The sequence below is a fragment of the Amia ocellicauda genome, chromosome 8 (genome assembly GCF_036373705.1).
Source record: "Amia ocellicauda isolate fAmiCal2 chromosome 8, fAmiCal2.hap1, whole genome shotgun sequence".
In the NCBI taxonomy this organism is placed as follows: Eukaryota; Metazoa; Chordata; class Actinopteri; order Amiiformes; family Amiidae; genus Amia; species Amia ocellicauda.
Genome location: NC_089857.1, coordinates 28,985,404 through 29,009,936, shown reverse-complemented (window position 1 = coordinate 29,009,936; position 24,533 = coordinate 28,985,404). Strand labels below are relative to the sequence as shown.

The 24,533-nt window shown below is 36.2% G+C and overlaps 2 protein-coding genes across 6 annotated transcripts in view; one reads left to right on the top strand and one right to left on the bottom strand.

The window, feature by feature from the left end:
* rab27b (RAB27B, member RAS oncogene family) overlaps positions 1-6,655 on the top strand; it is an 80,599-nt gene extending 73,944 nt beyond the window's left edge. For all 4 annotated transcript variants that reach the window (XM_066710962.1, XM_066710961.1, XM_066710959.1 and 1 more), the window contains exons 5-6: positions 704-827; positions 2,933-6,655. In XM_066710962.1, the coding sequence (XP_066567059.1) occupies positions 704-827; positions 2,933-3,119 (311 nt within the window). In that variant the 3' untranslated portion in view covers positions 3,120-6,655. The remainder of the gene's footprint in view (positions 1-703; positions 828-2,932) is intronic.
* Positions 6,656-9,899: 3,244 nt separating this feature from the next.
* On the bottom strand, positions 9,900-23,320 carry LOC136754809 (coiled-coil domain-containing protein 68). 2 transcript variants are annotated; one of them, XM_066710952.1, is made up of 11 exons: positions 22,973-23,320; positions 20,715-20,837; positions 20,280-20,363; positions 19,404-19,535; positions 17,003-17,128; positions 16,108-16,236; positions 15,838-15,932; positions 14,076-14,181; positions 13,403-13,486; positions 11,761-11,828; positions 9,900-10,901 (listed from the first exon to the last, which is right to left on the bottom strand). In XM_066710952.1, exons 1-11 carry the CDS (start codon positions 22,973-22,975, stop codon positions 10,838-10,840), a joined length of 1,014 nt encoding a protein of 337 aa, XP_066567049.1. In that variant the 5' UTR covers positions 22,976-23,320; the 3' UTR covers positions 9,900-10,837. The 2 variants fall into 2 exon arrangements, with proteins under 2 accessions (XP_066567049.1, XP_066567050.1); XM_066710953.1 differs by lacking the exon at positions 11,761-11,828.
* Between the last annotated feature and the right edge of the window lie 1,213 nt (positions 23,321-24,533).

The window sequence follows — 24,533 nt, the reverse complement described above, 5'->3', positions numbered from 1 at the left end:
AGGAAACCTGGGCTTGTGTTTGGAAATGTTTTGGTATTTTTGGTATGGGATGATTTGTGATGTATTTCCCTTCATATTGCTTTTATAAACATGTGAAATATAGCTGGGTGGTTACTTTGTAAAATGCTTTGATCTGGTATGTTTAAAGTGCTTGATTTAGTTTAAACCTTTCCCTGCTGAAATGTGTCACACGATCAGAAAAGTTATCATTGGTATCCTTAAGATCAAAGCCACCTTTGATAAATACTGTTCCCCAGCAAATCCACATTTTCTTTCTGACAGAATAAACATTTGTGATACAGGGTTTATTCTTCACATAATATTTGTATCTGATTCCCTTCTCTTCCGTCTAGTTATTTTATGTAATTCTGTTTTTATCTCTCTCAGATAGTTGGTCTCTTTTATTGACGTGTCTGTTTGTCACTACAGTCCTACCATAGGATTGTTTAAATTTGAGCCTAAAGCAATGTGTTAAAGATCATCCTGAGCCAAGCACTTTATTTCTCTTGATATACATTTATATAAGATGCCAAGCTTTTTAGTTTTGGGTGGCTGAGCTCTGTGTCCCCTTGACCTAAAGCAAGCAGTGGTGCAATGAGACAAATCAACTCAAGGGCAGTTGACCAGCCAAGATAGGTAAACTATACTTTCACTTTCATGCTCTTTTTTTCTCCTTTTTTCTTTTTGTTTCCTTTTGTTCCAGGCCAGCTCCAAGCCAATGCATATTGTGAAAATCCAGACATAGTATTAGTTGGTAATAAAGCTGATTTATCAGATCAGAGAGAGGTGCAGGAAAAGCAAGCAAAAGAACTAGCTGAAAAATATGGGTAAGTATGTCAAATGTCAGAAAGTTAACTGACATGTTCTATTTTCAAACCTCTACTAGACTTTTGGCTTTTCACACTATTGAAATAGACTTCTCATTAATAAGGGGAATGCTATGTTTTACTATTCCCATTCTATAGATTATAATTTTATGTTGCTTACAAATCAAATGTTTTTGCGTACTTATTTTGTGTAAAAAATTTGCTAATTTGTTACATGAACTTCGTTTAGAGACTTATCTTGTTAATACTAGTGATAACGAGGGCTCTGTGTTTTATGTGAACTGCTTTCTAAGGTTGGCCATATAGTCTGCTTAATTGAACCACTTATTGATTTAATAATCTTACAATTTTTTCTATTAAGGTGCATTGGCACATTGATTAAGTGACAATAGTTTTACATTTATGTAAAGGGACATGCATCCATTTATTACTAATACATCTTATTCAATATTATTTCTTAGAATGTGTAAATGAGTCTAAATGTTTTAATTTACTAGTAGGAACACATAACAAAATAAATAAAAAAAAGACTGGCACAGATTCCCGGAACAATTTATATAAAATACTGAATTCTTAACATCAACTCTATAACATATATATTACAAAGATACCATAATAATAATGTAATAATTTTTCCCAAGCAGCACATTAATTGTCACTTGGTTTCATGAAACAGTGTGCCATGCATATAGTTGTGCTCTTAAATGTAAGCATTGGCAGTTGGTTAACCTTATCTTCTGTCATAGATTGACATTGTTCTGTAAAAACTTGGCCATAACGCTTTTTTCAGTTACGGAATTGGTAATACTTCACAAATATCTTTTAGCCTTTCCTGTTAAATTTGGAAATTATTCTTCAGCTTTAATGTAAATCAATTTTTAGCTTTGCACATCTGTAAGCAGTTTCAAGAGCTTCAACACTGCAGTGTTTGGTGAAGTGTGCATTTCCTTTTCTAGAAAGCCTGTGTAAAAAGCAATGTATTTAGAAAACCGTGAGGCTCCATAGCTAAACTAACTGAATATAAGTGACAGTTGATTTCAAATATTTATATATACAGCATATATAAGCATACAAGCCATGGAACATACATAGAGCTCGCTCTCTTAAAGAAACAGTACAATTAATCCAAATGCATAAAGAGACAAATAAATAATAACACGGGTAAATAAACGAATTGACTCCTACAGATAGTTTTATGATTTGCCCCTGATATTACTTTCAGTTTGGAGGTATTCAATAGTTGTTTGAGAACAAATGCAAAATATGCAGAGCAGACTAATATTTTGCATGTGTAGACTTCAGTAACTACACTACAGGTACACTCTGACATCTTTACCAGTTGTACATTTTTCGTCTTGTGCAAATCAACAATTTGGGATAGATATTCCATTTAGTTGACCTGCTGTAGAAATTGTTCCCATATTAGTTTTTTCAGTGTGGTATAAAGATAAATTACAAGTTTGCAAATTATACCCATCGGTGTACAGAATACCAGGTGTGTATTTTTGCGTCCGTTAACCGAAATGCTTTTTGATCGCAATGTTTTTGACTCCATGTTTAAGGCTCTCAGTGTTTCTTTGAACACCTCAGTTTATTCAATTATGATTTATACTAATCAGAACTAGTTTTATTTTTCTCTAATTAGTCAAAGCACAGCTTGTTGATTTTTTAACGGAGAAAACTGGAGACTGCAGGGACATCTAAGCCATAGCAGTTGAATTACAATTGAAAAAAAGAAGTCACAGAAAACAACATATTGCCCTAGTGATAACACTTCTGTTCTTTTCTGCGTGATCTCGAAATTAAAAATGCATTTTCACTGTTGTGCTGTACAATTGAGTGTAGATACTGTAAATAAACCTCTGTGGAGCCTCCAGACCTTTTCCATTAGACTTGGCTTGCCTAGAGGTGACTGTCCGTCCGATGTTACTGTAGTATACGAATACTTGTAGATCAAGGTGGCGATTTACTTAAATCATAGTTTAATAATCCTGATTCCACTAAAAATAAAATACAAATGCGTGAACTACACCCTACTTGGTTTAAATATCCTGTGGCTCTGTTGTGAATTTTTCATTCTTCTGTCTCCATTTTCCTTCTCACAGGATACCTTACTTTGAGACAAGTGCGGCTACAGGTTCAGAGGTGGACAAGGCGGTCATCACACTCCTGGACTTGGTGATGAAGCGCATGGAACAATGTGTAGAAAAGCCCACGCAGGAGCCTGCCAATGGGGGGGGGTCTGGGAAACTGGAGCCTGAGCAGGCCCCCGAGAAGAAGTGTGCCTGTTAGACTGCCCGCCCAGCAGTCTCTCTGTAAAGAGGACAAACCAATACATGAATACGATAAAATAAGTCAGATTATATATGCACAGCTAGCCAAGCAGCTGTGTTAGACGGCCTTGTTGGGGTCAAGTTAGGCCTTCCTTGATTTCCCTGACAATTTGCTTGGGTATCTGATTGATTGTCACTACATTTGTTAGTATTTCTGATATCATATATACTGTCCTGTTAATGTAATAGTCCTGCACCCCCATGCTGCCCTCAGATTCCCCAGAGATCGTGTAGCCTTCAATCTTTCCAATATCACTGAGCTAGCCTTTTCACGTAACTTGTTGACTTTCCAAATTCTGTATTTATTAAGTGTTTTCCTATGCAGCTGGAGTGTTTGAAATTGAGATGCTTAAATCCTTGTTTTCTGTCATTAAGGGTTGCTTTCCTCACCTTAGTTGTTCACTGCAGTAAGAGACTTGGATGAGGATTGGACCTGTGAAAACGTGTTGAAAGTCTGCCTGCCAAACGTTTAGGATTTTTATTTGCTGAGAAGTGTGTGTCAGGATTTCGTAATTAATGTTACCACACCTGAAATTAAGCCATGTTACTTGTATAACATTAGAACATACAAATAATGCATATACAGTAATGTGCTGAAGGATTTCTCAGCTTGTTCAGACCTAAAATAACATGGTCCATCCCTCTGCAGTGTACACCACCATAAGAGCAGCCATTCAGATAAATAATTTGTTCTGGCTTTTCAGTCTGTTAACACATTCAATATGTGTGTTATTGAGGGTTTGCTTAAGGCCCCAGTTCCAGTGGTAGAAAGTAAGGCACTGTGAGATACCTAATCAATATTTCAAAATGTAATTTAAACATCAGATGAGGTCAGATGATCACAGCCTTACATAGGTGGCCCTATTCTGGCTATTTGACAGGACAGTATACTCTAGGCAAAAATTAAATGCAAATCTACCATTCCCAATGTTAGGCTAGTTTTATATTACTTAATGGCATAAGTCTTCATTTGTATTGTTCACTGATTTTATAACAATTTAAAATTATTGAAGTTAAATCACATTTGTTGTTGTGATCTGTGAGCCAAAATTATATTTATGTATGTATTTTTGCGGCCAATACAACATTAACTGCCTTTGCATGTGAGGCCTTGCCAGTTTAGGAATTTGAATATACACATCAAAGATACTGTGTATGATTCACCAGTATGAGCGTTTACACCTCGGTACTGCCTATATTTCCATTCCTGTAGTCTCTACATAATGTATAATTCCATTTTGTTCCTGGGTTGGTCTGTTTCAGAATTACTTTTAAAGGTTAGATTTTTGTTTTGTTTTTAGATATTAAATGTTAAAAGGCAGGAAAAATAGAAAACGATGGTGATGGCAGTATTGAAAGTTGTAGCTGTGTTCATATGTTCAGTGATGTATTTCTTTCATTACAGTTTAAGATCTCATTATAAAATATCAACTTGTTCTTTCAGTGTATTGTGGAAACATGAGTTATCAGAGTTCAGTGACCAATTTTGAAAGGCAATAAGAATTTGGAAAAACAACAACTTAAAAATGTAAATGCGTGTTGCAGATGTCTGAGAAAGAGATCTTGCACTGAAATGTATTCCTTTCAGTAAAATATTTGCTCTTCTGACTCACTATAGTACATTGTATTACATTACAAAATACTTTTGTAGTGAAGACCAACATGTATTCCTGTCATACTTAAACAATATTCTGTTTTCTAGAAGTCAATAAAAGGGTGATTACAACAGTACATAACAATTGCTGTTCACAAGAGACTCCAAAACCTAATCCCTGTATGTGGGTTTATTATTACACTGGAGCGTTTAGTTAATTTCAACCAAACAATAAAATGGCAACAAATAAAAAAAAGCTTTGAATAGTATAAAAAGAATACACTTTGTTAATTTTGATATAGGTAACGTGCAACTATTTTTAAATTTGTGACCACTGTTCTACATTGGTTTACCAGTAGATATTATCCAAGAAACCCATTGGCTTAAGTGTCTTTTAAAGTGCATCTTCTTTAAAATTGAAAGCCTCACTAGTTAGTTTAGTGATTCCACCCATCCACAGGATGATTTCAGCAACTTCTTGTTCACTAATTTAGGTGTGGGGCCACAATGTGTTTGTATATTAATTGGGAAGAGGTGGAGGGAGGCATGCAAACAGGTGGAAATCCAACATCAGCCACCTTACAGCCACCAACCCTCCGTCGAAGGGGTGCCGTACGTAGTTAGTTCAGTTAGTCTCCTCAATGTGACAATCTCTAGACCAAATCGGCTAACTTTCTTTTAAAGAGCAAATTAAGCTGATGACCTTGTTCTGCCATTATCTGCTTTGAGAAAATTAAATTTTGAGCTCCTGTAAACATTTTTATAAGTAAAGTATTCCCGAGTACTGCTGTACTGCAGAATCCCAAAGAACCAGTGTAGGAGCCCGTTTATTGTGCCCAGCAACTCAACTGGATAATTTCACGATCTTATCCTGAAATATCAGCTTTTTTGTGGCGGGGTGGGGTGGGGTCCGGGGGATCAAAAATGTGACTTATGAAAAACTATGTACAATCTTTGTTTTATGTCAGCATTTGGACTTCATAGCCATTCTTAAAAGTTTACATTTGTCTGGAGGAATTTTCTCTTCTCTGTTATGTGCCTGTGATGCTATGTGACCAATAATATCCTGTAAAACCTTATTTGTAAAAGTTGTGAACTACTGAATATTTTTAATGCATCAAAATATTAAGTGAAGCAAAAAAATAAATATATATAGATATATGTGTGTGTGTGTGTGTGTGTGTGTGTGTATGTATATATATATATATATATATATATATATATATATATATATATATATATATATATATACACACATGTTTATATATATACACATATGTATGTACATATGTATATGTATGTTACCATATGGCAGATTTAAATTGATTTCATTATCTTAAAGAAAAACATTTTGAGCAGTTTTTTAATGTTCCTTATGTATTTGAAGAAAAACAGTATGCTTTGAATATTGATATGCCTGAAAGTGTGAGCACTAATGATATTTTGCCAGGTTGGACTAAACGTACGTCAATGCATCATTAGCATGTGCAGCCTGAGAATGAGCTTTGACAAAGTCAGTGTTATTTTTATCTGTAGATCTGATCAACGTATCCCTTCACAAGTTCAGTTCATTTCTACTGTTCCCTACAGTGAGCTGATCCTACCACAGATTTGAAAGACTGCACCGTCAACTCATAAAGCAGTTTTGCTTAGTTTGATTAACTTGATTGAAGGATATATGTTTTAGTGGCAAAGCATCTTTTTTGTTGGGTTTGTTTTTGTTTGAGGCTGTGTACTGCATTTCAGGATGCATTTAGTCTGGTGTGGGTTTTGCTAGGTCATGACATGTATGGATAATGTTTTTGTTCATTTTGTGTGTTTTTTTTCCTCTCTCCCCCAATGTTACTCACTCAAGGTATTTCTATTTTTTTTAATCAAGCAAATAAAGTTTTAAAAACCCACTGTGCTTTATTAAATTAATCTTTGTGGTGAATTACCAGTTTACTGTACTATGTTCTTGCAAGATTTTTTTGATCCTAACACTTGATAGATATCGTCTCAGCTGGAATAGAATTTGTGAGTCCTGTACCACCCCATTGTAATACATTAAAACTGAAAAATTAATCCCTACCCAAAACTTACTTCTTTAAGCTGCAGACATCTGCATCACTCTGGCTGACTTAAGAGCTAAGTTGTGTTCAGCCCAAGTATTTCTGGATTGCTGTGTGCACCAATAACCCATTGTTGCAGCTTTCACGTTAGGGTGTTTGAAAGTGAATGCGAGATTTCCGGAGAGGGCAATAAAGGTCCAATGGCTACTAACACAGAGAGTTGTCACAATCTGGAACAAACATCCCAGCGATCTGGTTGATGCTGACAAATTGGGAACATTCAAAAATAGACTGGAAAGTGTCCTTGGCTCACTTAATTTTTAATGGACACCAAATGAGCATGATGGGTCAAATGGCCTCCTCTTGATTGTAAACTTTATGTTCTAATACTTTTTACATCAGTTTGTGCTGGTTTTCAAATGCTATGCTCTTGGTTTCTTCTTTTTAAAACCTTCTGAAGCAGAGTTTTGAATTACATGAAAATACACATAAATCTTTGGGCAGGATTCCTTCATGGCAGCAGACATCTACAGATGTCATGGATGTTGTGTTCCAACACACCAATTCCGCTATATATATATATATATATATATATATATATATATATATATATATATATATATATATATATATAATTACACTCACCTAAAGGATTATTAGGAACACCATACTAATACTGTGTTTGACCCCCTTTCACCTTCAGAACTGCCTTAATTCTACGTGGCATTGATTCAACAAGGTGCTGAAAGCATTCTTTAGAAATGTTGGCCCATATTGATAGGATAGCATCTTGCAGTTGATGGAGATTTGTGGGATGCACATCCAGGGCACGAAGCTCCCGTTCCACCACATCCCAAAGATGCTCTATTGGGTTGAGATCTGGTGACTGTGGGGGCCAGTTTAGTACAGGGAACTCACTGTCATGTTCAAGAAACCAATTTGAAATGATTCGACCTTTGTGACATGGTGCATTATCCTGCTGGAAGTAGCCATCAGAGGATGGGTACATGGTGGTCATAAAGGGATGGACATGGTCAGAAACAATGCTCAGGTAGGCCGTGGCATTTAAACGATGCCCAATTGGCACTAAGGGGCCTAAAGTGTGCCGAGAAAACATCCCCCACACCATTACACCACCACCAGCAGCCTGCACAGTGGTAACAAGGCATGATGGATCCATGTTTTCATTCTGTTTACGCCAAATTCTGACTCTACCATCTGAATGTCTCAACAGAAGTCGAGACTCATCAGACCAGGCAACATTTTTCCTGTCTTCAACTGTCCAATTTTGGTGAGCTTGTGCAAATTGTAGCCTCTTTTTCCTATTTGTAGTGGAGATGAGTGGTACCCGGTGGGGTCTTCTGCTGTTGTAGCCCATCCGCCTCAAGGTTGTACGTGTTGTGGCTTCACAAATGCTTTGCTGCATACCTCGGTTGTAACGAGTGGTTATTTCAGTCAAAGTTGCTCTTCTATCAGCTTGAATCAGTCGGCCCATTCTCCTCTGACCTCTAGCATCAACAAGGCATTTTCGCCCACAGGACTGCCGCATACTGGATGTTTTTCCCTTTTCACACCATTCTTTGTAAACCCTAGAAATGGTTGTGCGTGAAAATCCCAGTAACTGAGCAGATTGTGAAATACTCAGAGCGGCCCGTCTGGCACCAACAACCATGCCACGCTCAAAATTGCTTAAATCACCTTTCTTTCCCATTCAGACATTCAGTTTGGAGTTCAGGAGATTGTCTTGACCAGGACCACACCCCCAAATGCATTGAAGCAACTGCCATGTGATTGGTTGGTTAGATAATTGCATTAATGAGAAATTGAACAGGTGTTCCTAATAATCCTTTAGGTGAGTGTGTGTATATATATATATATATATATATATATCTATATATATATCTATAGATATATATCTATATCTATATCTATATATAGATATAGATATATAGAGAGAGATATAGATCTATAGAGAGATATAGATATATATATAGAAAGACCCATATTCCTTTCAGTAAAAAATAATAATGACATCCAAATATAATATTACTGGGTGCTATCTGTGTAATTACAGTTATAGACAACATCATGTCTGTAAAGTGCTTAAGAAATTAATTGGGGTGGAAAAACTTCTTGTTACTCACTATGTATGCAGTATGCTGCCAAAATATACACAATATACTTTGAACACTAAATATGAATTGACATATTTCTTATTCTAGGAAGATGGGCATTTGTATAAGAAACAAATTGCTTGTGACTCAGTGCTGGGGATCAAGGTCTGTGATGTCAACAGAAATATTGCTGCCTTGGAACTTTGAATATGCAGTCATTCAATATTTGGCTTTGGAGTGATAGAAAATGTACAGGATCACAGAATCTGAAAACAAACAAATGAGACAACGATAATAGCGTTTGTGTTTTTTGGGAGCTATAAGAGTTGGGAATCTACTATTTGGAAACTTCTTTATGAAGGTGGATGAGTATAACAGCACAATTTAATACACTAGTCCTTTGTGATTTGTTTATACAGGGCAGTCACAGTTTCAGTATTTCTTGCACATTTAATTTTCATAAATAACAAAATAGCTTTTAAATAATTTAGAACAAATATAATCATTAAATGGTTTACAGGTTGTAAACATTTAATTTGTTGAGCATTTGCATTCCCATTGAGTGAGCTGTATTTGTGTGGTTACAGGAGCTCCCTCTGCTGGTAGGTGCTACACTCCCCAACTCTGTCATATTAGTAGTAGTGAGACTGCAAGAGCATATTTCTTTACTCCAGACTTATGTTTGAACACCCATGTTACATGGTGTCTGTTATCAGAGTTATTTCCTGTGTGGTAGAAAGACCAGCATTCCCTACTTCACTACTAGCTTGTCATGTAGAACACCAGGTAGCATAGCATTGCCAGAGATGGAGCTGATTGTAGATCAGTTTTAAGCAGGAATACGAAAATGAATTTGCTTTGAACAAAGGCTCTCCTACAAATCATCAAGCTATGTGGCATGTCTTGATATTTTCATACAGGTATGGCTAATGACCAAACAAAAGATCCATCAACATTGATTTTCTGAATAGATTCCCGCCTTAACAATTAAGTAACATTATTTATTTTGTGGATGCACAAGACTATAGCAACCTCAAGCAGGATCAGTGATGGTGATCTTTGTGATCCCTGCCCATGTCACTCCAAGGAGTCTACATGCAATGGAGAGCTGTGGAACACCCTAAGGAAATGCTTCATGATAACAGTCTATTGATTTCAGGCAGGTTGGGAAGGGGAAAAACCACAGTCAGACAGCAAGGTCAATAATATGCGTGTTCCCATTTCTATACACATTTATTTAAACAAACACATGCAGACAAATGGGACACATTAGTAACTGCTGTAATTCGATTCACAATAATACTTCAAAGCATCCAAAATCTAATAATTTACATTCATATTAAATGCACATTAAGTTAAACATGCCTTATGTAGAATAAATAGGATAGAAAAAATATATATTTTTTTAGTAAGCATTTACTATGTATTAACTCATTAACTGCCATTCATAGTGCATGCATAGTATAAGGATGCTTAATAATTTCCCAGGAAGCTCTGAATTATACAAATATTGGACATGCATGTCAATTTACATCTGAACCTCATAGCTTCCATGTAAGATTCATATTAAATTCATATTAAAATATATATTAAATACTGCATGACAATGAATTATTACTTTTGTGCAGGCACTAATTTTGCTATAACAGCTACACAGAGATTTTAGGTGAACCCTAGATCACAAACAAGATCAAAAAGCCTCGATTTGTGTAACTTTAACTGAAAGAAAAGGTGTTCGTCCCTGAAAATGTTATCAGTTGTTCACATTCTAGTCAGTCTGTATTCCTGTGGTCTCACTGTCTCCTTGCACACTGGGGTTAGATTAATCAGGTGTTAGCCGAGACATCTGTGTCCAAAGTAACGTTTTTTCATAGTTCAGCAATACTGAGTCCACGCTACACAGACCAGTTTGAAGATTTCAGCCATTTTGTGCAGAGGACATTATCTTTAAAGGAAGGTATCTGGATTCCATCGTGGAGGAGCTTAAATAAACAAGAGCAGGTTTCAGCAAACATGAGGTAAATCTTGATTTCAACAAAATGAAAGATACATTTTTGCATATTCATGATTTTAGCCCCTCCTTCCCATTTGATTAAAAACACTGTAAGGAGAAAGTTATATGTCAGTCTTTAAAAGGTTGAATACCATTAGCATATATATATATATATATATATATATATATATATATATATATATATATATATATATATATATATATATAACAAGAACACACAAAACAGGGAAATGGGGATATATTGGTGTGCCCTGGGCAGAAGTAGTATAGAGTGAGATCAAGTTCAGTGTTGTGCCAGTTAAAGCTGTGGCTTGCACTCCCGATTCACCCCGTCTATTACTTGTTATTTTGTTTGAGCTGGTGAAGCCTGTAAGAAGAGCCTAATTTGCTACAATATATTGAATCTCTTTAATCTCAAGAAACAGAGAGTCCAAAGAAACTCCTGGTACAAGCACACTGAAATAAGCAATTAAGATAGAAAGAAAATTAGAGTATCCCTCTATGGGAGAATAAAATAGGAACACAAAGTTCTTTATGTTATTTCAAGATACGTGATATTTCATAGAAAATGCATCTTATTGAAAACAGATTAATAGGGAAAGGGAAAATGTTCTTCTGGTCTGAATAAAGACTGAATAAATGCTATCTAGTTGTTTTACATGAGATTAAACCTATCCAAGTGAAAACCTGCAGAAAATAAATGTGTTTGTGGGGGTTGTGTATGTATGGGCTTGTACAAGTTTGTGTCCAACCAGAAACTGGTATTCTGCAAACTCCACTGACCACAACGTTTAAGAAGCTTGCACTATGGTTTTCAATAAGCTTACTTGACTGATGCCCCTGTCGACACTTTCGTCTGGGTCCAGAAATCCACTTTGTACTTCAGTTCTCTATTCTGTTAAAATACATATAATCTCATTATTTTAAAATAAGTTCATAGTTCATTATGGTTCAGCAAGCTGTAGATGAGCCTGCCATTTCTGTATTGTTTCATCTGATATGTAATATTAATCATATATAGTTTTTAAATATTGTCTGGATTTTAGGATTTTACTTCATATTATATTTGAATTATTGCTTTGTTTTCAAAATAAATCTTGGAGCGTCTTTGACGTCATGGACTATCATGACTTCAACAAAGTTAACAAAATGGCTTTCACCAGTTTTATAATCATTTTATATTTAAGACATTTGAATATCCCTTTAAACTATATTTATCTATGTTTTCAGAGTTTTATTGAACTGATCCAGCCAAGAGTAATCTGTAAATGTATTTATTGTATGTCAATAAATGTCACCTGGGGTCAACCCACCATAAAGCCTGCCTTCCTACTAACAGTGGATCATCATATTATTAATGTCATATGTACAAGAAATATAGCATTAACACTTTAGCCAATTATATAATAACAGGATTAAAAAATATATTTGTAGCTATACATTTATGATGCAAATCTATCCAATAAATGTAATCCTGAGATTTACCAAGGAGATCTAGAAATCTGAGATCATGTAGGCTTGCTATAATGTTTTGAACAGTACCAAGGCCTTTTTAATCTAGGCTATAGGAAGACACGTTTTTACATAAGTATGAGATTAGTAAATCATCTGAGGATTTGCCAAAATAGTGTGTTTAGCTTTTTCTCTATCCTGTCCATATATTTGTAAAGCCTGTTTATTGAGAAAATGCTAATTATGGATTCAATGTTTTTAATTTAAACCAAGGCACTTAAAAGGATTTTAATTGATGAGGGACAGCTTTCTAACAAATGCTGCCTCACATATTAAAGATACAAGAGCTCATTCCCCCATTGAAGATGTGCTTTGCTTAGTTCAGTACTTTCTTGATCAAGTTGTTCATGGGAAATTAATTTCCCTTACTGTTTCACCCACTGTACCTCAAATTACACACACAGCTGTATTAAAATTATAGCACTGGATTTATTTGGCACAATAACCACCACATGGTAACAAAACAAATGATGCAATAGAATTTGTCTTCTATTAAATAAACCACAAGGATGTTCAATTGGTCTAAGATTTTGAAGATTGAATATTTATTTTAGAAATGTTTTTGTTTACCTTTGTATTGAACTAATCAATATTCATAACATTTTCCACCAATCCAGTCAAATAAATACAATTTCATCCATGATTATCTTCAATGTGCGGTTTCTTTTGACATTAGGTTTAAATTGAAGGAAGTTGATCAGAGTGGAGGTATATATAATAGTTAAGGGAGAGAATTCTGAGATATAAGCCTCAAATATGAGGAAATAAAATGTTCTCAGTCTGCGTCGAGATGAGTAGAACAAATTAGACCTTAAACAAAAAAAATGGTCTGTGCAAAGTATCATACTATAAAATATTGAAGACCAGATGAATACTAGCTCCATGCTTGAGGCACTGAAATCACAAAATATTAGTGTTGTCTTGAGAATGCCAAAATTGTGTTACTCTTGGTTTTACCTTTGCTTCTGCTGAGTGCAGACTTTCAGTCAGAGTCCATACAGCATTGTCCTGATCTGATAGCTCCTTATTCAACTGTTGTATCTGTAAGTAGAGAGACAGATGAGATTTAAAAAACTGATCTGCAAATTAGAATATGTATATAATGGTTACTTTAAACAATAAAGAGAGGAAATCCAACAAATGGTCCTATTCATATTTTATTGTTACTTTCCCCTTCATGTTTCCATTTATTCAGTGTATTGATCAGGATATGAAAACTGCTTTTTTTAGACTGCACTTTCTTAAAGACTGGTCAGTCAGCAACACAAAGTTTTAGAATATTACCTTATCCCATTGTGGGTCTTTGTGTGTGCTTTAAGAGTAACAACATTTTCCATAAGATTGAATGCATTAATATTGATTTAACAGGTTTCTTAGGTGCTCCTGAGATGTGCTGGTGACATAGCCCTGGAAGGGTTCATTAATTCGATAATTCAACTCTCATGTTAATTGCAAATGACAAGCCCAAACATCAATGTCAGGTTCCACTTGATAATAATTGTCAAACAACAAGCTGACATCCAAATTTTGACATAATTCGGGCCTTAGTTACAATCCGTTCAGTCATCCACATTAAAAAAATCAAGGTACTCCTTTTTGAAGGTACGGTGAGATATAATAAAAGTCTCACTTGCTGTATGTAACTCCGTAACTTCCTGTTCTGGCTGAGGATCATGTCATTGAGATGGTGGATCTTCTCCTGGAGTGAATTGGCTTCAGTTTTTCGAGACCGTAAACTGGGATAGCAAAAACAAAATACATTTACTGGAGGAGGGAATAAAGAATGCCACACAGCACCCTATTTATAAGAGACTATACTTGTAGATTCTCAGCTGAATGCTTCATCTGTCTGACTAATTGACCCGGCTTGAGGTTCTAAGCTAGACTTCGTTGTAGACTTTAGCATTTTCTTTCTCATCACATTATCAGTTTAGAAATAATGGTAGCAGTTTTATGGAAAAATAAGTAAAGATAACCTAAAGACTTAACATGTACTTTTGCACCACACAATAAGACAAGAAATCACTGGCATTCTAAATATGTTTTTTGAAGTGTAAATTCAGTGTAACCGAACTGTCCAGAACTGTTCCATCAGATATTTATGGAAAAAAAAAGTTAAAATAAAATACACAAGATCTGTTTTTCAAGCATTATTGAATAGGCCGATCGAAAAAGCTTTGTGTAACAAAAGCCTAGTGCATTATCTTTACATTTCTCTGGATTAATCACCAGACCAGATCTGTGTAGTTACTGTTATGAAATCCACATTGTTGTCCATGAAAGATTTTAGATGTGCACATTCACTGTTGTTCTTGGCAATGTGAAAACAAGGAAAGGTTGTTATCATTCGGACCATTAGCAATGTTCAAATAGTCATGGAATAGAAATTAAAATGATTGAATGTACAGTTTCACAATCAGAGAAAAAAACTATTTAAGTTGGCTGATTTCATGGCTGGTTTGAATGATCTGGTTTTTGCCTCTGCTCTCAAAATATACTGTCCTGATCATGCATTTAAGTGATAAATGGTTCATCAGTTACTAGCGTCTATTGTTCCAAATTTGGCTCCTAGTTTCCTGAAAACTAAGATGAAGAAGAAAGCTTATAATTTCGGTAAATTAAATAATTTACTGAGCATGACAGTCAGTCTTATCACCCTGAAGAAAAAAACAACATATTAGTACCTAATAGGACTCGTAGGCAAACAATGATTTTTCTTTTTTTTTTATTAACACTCTATAAGATGGGGAAGTAGAACCATGCTGTGTGGTTGTGTTATTACATTTAAACAGTCTGTGCTTTGAGTGATCTTGACACACTGCGCACCGATGTGTGCGCTCTGAAAAGCAGACATCTATCCGACTGCTTGTCTGCTTGCTCACAGGTCAGCACAGACCTCTCCCAATCACACTGAAGAGAGCAGATTTTTAATCAAGGAGGTGATTATTTCCTCAGTGACAAGCACTGCTTTCTTTTCATTACAGGCCCGAATCGTGTAATAGGAAACTGCTCAGTCTGAATCTTAATCTGTAATTAGTGTCAAGCAGCCTGCTTTGAGTGCCTACTTTAAATTCTGCCAATTGTAATGGGATAAAAGAAGGCTTTGTTATTACTTTAGAAAGTGTTAACATTGTAACTACTGTATATTTTTTGTAGTAAATTGTATGCTATCGATCATTCTTGGGTACCATGAATCATGATGAATGCTTTTTCATGGTGTATAAACTGTTATTAGCATTGTCAGTTGATCTGTGATTTCATTGAGCTGAATGAGTGGTATGAGGTGGAGAAGAGCTAAAAATGTGCAAAGCCCATTACTCACAGTGTGCAATCAATTACTGGAAAATGAGGAAGATCAGGGTACAATGGCTTATCAAAGCATGGGCACATACCTTTCTACATTAGAAACTGGGCTCTGGGGTAGCGCGGGCCTCCATCTGGTTTCATGCTCAATTAATTTTTTTTTCTTGGTCAAAACAGCCTTCTCCTGCAAAATGTTCCAACACATGTCCAACTGTGAAGTCCTTAACACCACATGAGTAACAATAGAGATTTAAAAACTATCTGGAAACAACCATTTCATAATTCTTCTTTCTTATATGTAAAAGAGTTAAATTTAGGAAATTTAGGTGGGACTGATGACAGTATAAATATAAACCCACCTGTTCCATTCTTCCTACTAGCTTTTCCAGTTCTGAGACTCTCTCCTGCTTTCCTTGAAGACTTATTTCCAGATTCTGAAGGTTCTCAAGGCGCTGTCTTAAATCCTGCTCCAGTTCCGCAGCACAACTCTTAACATAGTTAGAAAGAAGGGAGGAAAAGACAACAAACTATTTAAAAGCACTGTTTTAAAGCGGTGGTCAAATGTAAAAAATGTGTGTTCACATCACAAATTGCCAATACCATCCTAAGGAATGTTAATACTTATATTATTATAGAATGTGGTTTCCAAAGTCACATTTTTCTCAAGTCAGATAAAGGCTGATTTGGTCATAGGAGAGCATTCATTAACACTGTTTGTTGTTCATGGGCTTCTAGAACATTCAATAATTTACACTGTAGTTTTTGCTTTATACTTACTAGACTGTAAAGGGTAAATCAGCTTAGGCATTTCAATAAAAGTGGAGTAAGTGACCAAAGCAGAAGAGGAAGCCAGGAAGTTGTGTACAGGAGAGGACCTCAGCCCCATGCCATTCATCTCTATAATACTTTGTCTAGCTCAGATCCAGACTTAATGAAGTCTTCAGAAAGTACAGATCCCTGACACAGCAGCAGAATGTAATTATGGTGCTTTCCAGTCTTGCCTGTCAAAAAGATAGAACTAAAAGGATGGGGAAGATGTTTGCCACCTGGGTTTATTCACTCACTGAATGTGTAACCTTACTTGGAGGAGTGACATTGGCTATTGTACACTGTTTTTGCAGTGTCATTCAGGGGTAACGGAAAAGCAAGTGAAACTGCAGAGATTGACTTCATACTGTTTATATTAGTACTTAGTCACAGAGTTAAGTTTACAACTGTGCCTTGCATTAATTCCATAACTTGACATTCCCTTACCTGCATTGTCTCTTTCTCTTGCCCGTGTTTTACCCTCATCTCTTCTGCCTGGGACTCATATGTCTCGAAAAGCCTTTTTGCAGCGTTTCTTAAGCTGGTTACCCCTGCTTCCCGAGTGGCTTCAAGCTGAGGAGGATATTAGACTGATGATGTAAAATTTGAAATAAGTGGTACTGTGTATTATGCATTATCTTTACTGACTTGTGTGCATAATAAAAAATATCCAAAAGTCTTTATACTGACAATATCAATGCCATTTTTTTTTTTAACAAAAACAAATGAACTTGTCCATCCTGTATTTTGAGTAATGCAACCAATGAGTTGTTGACTCATATTTAATTATTCTCCGAGTAGAATATATGCATAACAGTGTAGTCAAGTTATTTTCCACCACACCAATCACCCTATGGGAAGTCATTGTGCAAGATAAATATTAGTTATTCAAATTGTAGTAATGGGTTCAAGAATAAACTTTTACCAGCAAATGCACACACATACCAGAAACCTCAGGCTAAATCCACAAACCCAACTCAACCCAACCAAAAACATTTTTTATGGTTTTCAAGCACTGTATAATGCTTTAAAATTGCTTCTCCCTTCTCTGTTGTTATTTTTACAGTCCTTGTATATTATTTTTGGAAAACAAATTGCTGAGAGTGAGGAGTAAAAGGTTTTGTTTCAGTAATGTTTACCTAAATAAAATCGAGAACTAAAATCAATCCAGGAAAAAAAGTGATGGCTTTTCCCTCCTGAGCAATTTTGCTTCACCATTATCTTTCAAAATCAAGCAAACCGTTTAGGACAATATAATTTAACACTGTATCTGTGTTTCCTTGTTGCATGAATATTGTCATGGTGCATTACATGTGTGTTGAGTGGGAGAAGGAGCATTATAGATATATAGAGTACTGTGCAAAAGTTTTAGGCAAGTGTGAAAAAATGCTGTAAAGTAAGAATGCTTTCAAAAATAGACATGTTAATAGATTATATTTATCAGTTAACTAAATGCAAAGTGAGAGAACAGAAGAAAAATCTAAATCAAATCCATATTTGGTGTGACCACCTTTTGCCTTCAAACCAGCATCAATTCTTCTAGGTACACTTGCACACAGTTTTTGAAGGAACTCGGCAGGTAGGTTGTCCCAAACATCTTAGAGAACTAACCACAGTTCTTCTGTGGATTTAGGCAGCCTCAGTTGCTTCTCTCTCTTCATGTAATCCCTGACAGACTCAATGATGTTGAGATCAGGGCTCTGTGGGGGCTATACCATCACTTCCAGGACACCTTGTTCTTTTTTACGCTGAAGATCGTTCTTAATGACTGTCGCTGTATGTTTGGGGTCGTTGTTTGCTGCAGAATAAATTTGGGGCCAATCAGATGCCTCCCTGACGGTATTGCATGATGGATAAGTATCTGCCTGTACTTCTCAGCATTGAGAAGACCATTAATTCTGACCAAATCCCCAACTCCATTTGCAGAATTGCAGCCCCAAACTTGCAAGGAAGCTCCACCATGCTTCACTGTTGCCTGCAGACACTCATTTGTGTACCGCTCTCCAGCCCTTCGGTGAACAAACTGCCTTCTGCTACAGCCAAATATTTCAGATTTTGACTCATCAGTCCAGAGCACCTGCTGCCATTTTTCTGCACCCTAGTTCCTGTGTTTTTATGCATAGTTGAGTTGCTTAGCCTTGTTGCCACATCGGAGGTATGGCTTTTTGGCCGCAAGTCTTCCATGAAGGCCACTTCTGACCAGACTTCTCCGGACAGTAGATGCGTGTACCACATCTGGAAACCCCTGTCTGCCTTGAAATTTCTGCCTGGGAGAGACCTTGCTGATGCAGTATAACTACCTTGTGTCTTGTTGCTGTGCTCAGTCTTGCCATGGTGTCTGACTTCTGACAGTAAACTGTCTTCAGCAACCTCACCTTGTTAGCTGAGTTTGGCTGTTCCTCACCCAGTTTTATTCCTCCTACACAGTTGTTTCTGTTTCAGTTCATGATTGTGTTTCAACCTACATATTGAATTGATGATCATTAGCAGCTGTTTGGTATAATTGTTTAATCATACACCTGACTATATGCCTACACAATACCTGACTACACTGTGCAAGTTTACCTAGAAGAATTGATGCTGTTTTGAAGGCAAAGGGTGGTCACACCAGATATAGATTTGATTTAGATTTTTCTTCTGTTCACTCACATTGCATTTAGTTAATATATTATATTTATCAATTAACATGTCTATTTTTGAAAGCATTCTTACTTTACAGCATTTTTTCACACCTGCCTAAAACTTTTGCACAGTACTGTATGTGAAAACTAAGTTGCCTTGGGGAAGGGTGTCTGCTAAGAAACCAATAATGTATCTTCTCTTCATTGCAAAGCACACCAAGTCCTACCTTGATTTCGAGCTCTTGATTCTCCATAAGGATATGGGAGAGCTGCAATTCCTTGGTGTGGAGATCTTGAAGTATCTGGTGGTGCCGGACATAAAGAGTGCTGTTGGTCATTAAGTCTCCAGAAGAGTTAGTCTGATAAGGGTAGAAAGTGGGGATTTGTGTGTTAGAAGGAAATATAAATCAATTTAATTAACAGTTAGATAAATTCTGCAGCTGCCTGTTCGGCCTGTTTGCAAATACAGCACTGGAAATAAGAGATCAGAGTGGTGTTTGAACAAATCAAGTTATGTGTTGGATAAATCAGAAGCTGCTCTCCATAATACCAGGGGTCAGAGGTCACAAGGGTCAGCTGATGGAGAGCTGTGTACTACTTAGTGATGTGGGTGAGAAAATATGTTCAGGACCAGCTAGGCTTGATCTTCACACTGTAAGCTGTTTTGATTTGCTTGATTAACACAAATGTAGCAACGTCTCTAAAACAGTGTCAAATCCTCAGTGAGAGCACAGGCCATTACAAAGACAAAGTGTATGACTTTGGCATGTTAGTACCATTCTTTCTCATGCTATATGCCACACGGAAACATAGCTAAACATTAAATTGTAAAGAACTGCCCTTTTCATTGCTATGAATAATAAGGCAACAGTACATCAATGCACTCCATGTAATTATGATATTGATTGTCCTGCTTAGCATGGGGCCTTAAGCACCAGTCAGTTTAGTGGTTTTCATCTTGTGTTTTATCATTGAGATTTGGACTGTTTTGCAAGTAAAGGTGATATTTCAGCTCAGGCGTGGGTTCTCTCAAACGCTCAGAGCCCTTGGGGACCTGCTTCATCAGCCTGCCTTGCCACATGTAGTACCAAGACACATCTTACCTTTGATCCCATCTTCCATCTGTTACATCCATCCAATTCATCCCCGAACACTTGTCTTTGTATTTTGTCTAACGCAGAACGGATCTAAATTAAAGCATACAGAAGGAAATGTGACAGCTGTCGCCCATATTTATTTTTATTTTTATTTTGCATATCTAAGTGTACACAAATGCGAGCAACATGACCAAATCATCTACAATTATTTCAGATTTGAAAACATCACAGGGCAGCTTCACATATATATTTTAAAGGAATTAAGTTATATTAATGAAAGGCATTAACATACTCCATTCTAAACATGTAGTGGGGGGGGGGGGAAATGAAAACAAAGCTGAAATAGATAAGATTATTAAAAAAAATCGAATTGCTTTTTATTAGTCTTGTTCTTTTCTTCAGATAAAAAATAGCAATTCCATTTAAGATTCCTTCCATTACCTTTCTAATGTAGTCAGTCTCTTCTCTTATACAGTATAGGGGGCTATGATACAGGCTGTCCTCCTGTGAATCCTCAATTCTCACAGCAGTGCAGGTTGGCTCTACCCGGGACGTCAACACTGCCTGAGTGCAGGGGGAGATACGAGGAGCTCATTACTGCTGCTGAAGTCCATTAAATGAGTCCTTTCCATTTCCCATTTTCTCTTGGCAAAGGAAGTACAACACCCATGTGTGCACCACAGTGTTCAGCTCATGTTCATTAGCTGTGTATTTAATGTTGGGATTTCAAAATGATTTGCAATAAGAATCCTGCATTGCTTAATCACAACATGGGCATGAGCTCAATGTTAACAAGAGCAAACACAATCTAGGTTTTAAGATTAACAATCTCATCAGCTATCATGTTAAAGGAATAATCTATGTAACTACGGTGAATGTAAAAGCTGGCGGTTTCATTTTTATCAGGATTAATATATAATTTTCTAGTACATTATCTCTCTGGTTGTTATGTAGTACCCCAGCGAACAGTTTCTGAAAAAATATTTTTTTAAATATTTAATCAGAGCTATATTTGATGAAAAACGTATATGACAAAACATGACATTTAATCTCTGGGAGGAAAAAAAGATTATAACAGACTTAACAGGTGTTATTTTTTTGAAAATTATATCTGTATTGTTTGGCTTAGAAGTAAAATGTTAATGGCAGTCAAAATACTATGCAGTGCTGATTTACTTAACCTGCATAATACCTTTCAGCTAGCTTTGGCATGTCTATTCAGAAGCTGTTTCAGAAGTGCACTGAACAGACATTTAACTGCAACAAAGTACAGCGTGCATATAAAGTAGGAAATGCAGGAATGGTGGAATGACATCTTGAGTAATAGAAATTAAACTATCCATCACAAGATAGTCTGCAATCGTGAAGTCCGTGCTCGAGTCTGAAAGCTAAGCATGTTTCACTTTCAAACCAAACCGTACCAGACACAAATGCTACATCATTTCATTCTACTTGTCGAAGCGGTCTCTCAAGTCCACATTTGAATTGCAAAACGCAATGATGCTTAAATTGGCACAAAGCCAATGTGCTTGGGGAAATTAAATGTCATGTGTAGGAGGACCCACTGCTAAGCTTGACTTTTAAAACATGTAAAGGTATGGGTAACTAGTATTTGCCATGACTGAAAAACTGCTCTTTGGCCATGCCAATAGTAATGAATAAGTAAGTAATACAAGTAAATATCTGCCAGGCATTTGTTTGACTTTAGTCTGACCACCATATACTAATTTCACTTCAGTGGGATGCACTCCGATTTCTGCAGTCCTGTTCCTAGAAAAGCGTAGTGTTTTTGTTTGAGCCTAGCATCAAATGACTAAATTAACTAATTATTCACAGGTATGTAGACCATTCTATTCAAAGTGACCAGATATAAATATCCACCCAACCCACACACTTGTCACTGATATACAAATATAGTGAAACAGCCTTCTTTGTTTCTCAAAGTCCTGTACCCCAATTGTCTACTGCATTGTAGAACAACTTTTAATATAATAGCAGTAGTAGTCAGTAAAGACATTAGATCTTGTTTTAGTTTTAGAGACACAGGCTGGTAGATAGGGTACATAATGCAGCATTCTATTGATTCCTTTCTCCTTTGTAAAGCAATTCATTTATTGTAAGAGAGCATTTCATGTTAATTTTGTGACAAAATCTAGAAACGGGGTACAATTTAAGAAGTTTCTTTGGGATGCACATACAAACTTTTATTCATGCAATTATAGTAGTAACTAGGCTATATGCCACACAAAAGGATATTTAATAAGAGTAGGCTTTAATTATCCTCTCCCTTTTTCTGAAATCTGTAACATGCTGATGCATCAAATCAAAAAGAGTAATCTGTGTTAACGCATGAGAATATCTTAATTTACCTCTCAGGTAGCATTATGCACTTTTAACTTGTTAAAATAAACAACGTACATAATACCATTTTCATGAAGATATAAAAATATAAACCTGCTATATTTAAGTGTGTGTGTTACAAATGTGTACATATAAATGATCATGACATGCATGTATGAGAGTAATAAGAGTAATTTTAGGATTTAATTTTAAATAAAAATAAAATGTAGGCTAACCTATAGTTGATACAAGCTTGCACAATAAGATACACCTTTTCCTTTGTAACTTAAGCTAGGCTGTCTTTAGTATTTATAACCCTCCATGAAAGAAAACCCAAACAAAACAAAAGTATGGTTTACCATATTGCAGTTTGAAGTAGCTCCCCTTCAATACTAATCCTGGGCTTCACATTAAACAGGCTGGATAATGCAGCTGTACGTACAGGGCACTCTGAAGTGGAGAGCTGCTGAGCCTTTGTGTTGAACCACCTCTACAGCTGCACCTGAAAACCCAGGTATCAGTTTCACACCTACAAGCCTCTCGGTCACTTCCTACTTGGTCCAAGGCCAGGGCTCATGTTGTCCAGTGGAGAGGATTGGCTTCGCACACGTCTCAGTTTATACAGTTAACTTATTACCCAAATTAGAGTACTCTATCATAACAGAAACTGTAGAAGGCGGCATACATGTGACATTAAAAGCCCATCCCTTATTCTACAATTCCAAGTGTCTTAAAGGCGTGGCTTCAGAGCAGGGCTATTGGTATTAGGTAACCTGGCAACAAACACGCAGACATACCTTTAATTACTGCAAGAGACAATTCCCAGAGAATGGGATTCATCTAAAGCATTATTTCAGTGATACACAAATATGTGAATGCTGTTTCTTCACAAAACTCTGTTTCAGCATTAAGTGTAATTAGACTGCACCCAGCTAGAATTCTGATGTTATGACACTCCAAATATTTGTGTTACTCATAACTATTTACACAATGCAAGCTAGTCTATAGGGATTTCTGTTAAGCTGGACAAATGGCCGTTAGTCATCAGGTTTAGGGCCTGTGAATGCTTAATCATGAAAGTTTAATCTAGTTGCACACGTGATTCTTTCTAATTTAAGGGTAAGGCTTGACTCTAGTCTGACACACCTGCATAAATGCATTGGTGTACATTGGAAGAAAAAGTTCTTATCTATGCACTGCAGAATCGTAGGTTTGAACATTTGGAATCATCATTGATTGTGTTCAGTCACATATCACAATTGTTTAGATAAGATTGAAAGAAGATTCAACAAAACAGCATCATGTAATTGCTAAGTGTGGCAAAAAGATGCACTAGCAACAGAAAATAATGATAATTTCTAAACCTGTTTTTAGTCTTAAACATCTTGAAACATATTTCCTTGTAAGGAGATATTAATGTATTCCTAGAGGGTGTGAACACTACAATGTTTTTCCGTTTTATAAGTTTCAGTACCTTTCCTATGCAGACATTCCAAGGTTCAGTCACTGCTAGCAAAGGAAATAAAGAATCTTTGTAATGGCAAGGCGGTGCCGACCACACATGAAACAGCTGCTGTTATAGGTATGGTGCCATAACAAGTGAACTCCTCTAGTTTGAAGTTAATCTGCAGGTCTGGTTTAGAAAAAGGAAATTATTTGATCATTATTTTTCTGCATCACATCTGTAAAAGATGTAGACATCTGGTATGAACCAATAGTCATTCAGATAAATTTAAGAAAAACTAAAATCAATGCTTACAGCTTCAGTCTACCTTACAGACTCATTCCTCTCACAGCAGTGACAACTTGTGTATAGCATGTTTTTATAACCCCCCACCAGTCTCAACGTCACTTGTAATCATCTCCTGAGGGTCCATTAAGCTTACAAACACTTAATTTTATTCACAATTGAAAATCCCA

What these genes read in the sequence shown, in the direction of transcription:
- LOC136754809 (XM_066710952.1), bottom strand. An exon ending in TAGTAGGAAGAATGGAACAG is followed by an intron (nt 15,933 to 16,107) that starts GTGGGTTTATAT and finishes AACATTTTGCAG; the next exon opens with GAGAAGGCTGTTTTGACCAA. An exon ending in TGCACTCAGCAGAAGCAAAG is followed by an intron (nt 11,829 to 13,402) that starts GTAAAACCAAGA and finishes GTATTTTAACAG; the next exon opens with AATAGAGAACTGAAGTACAA.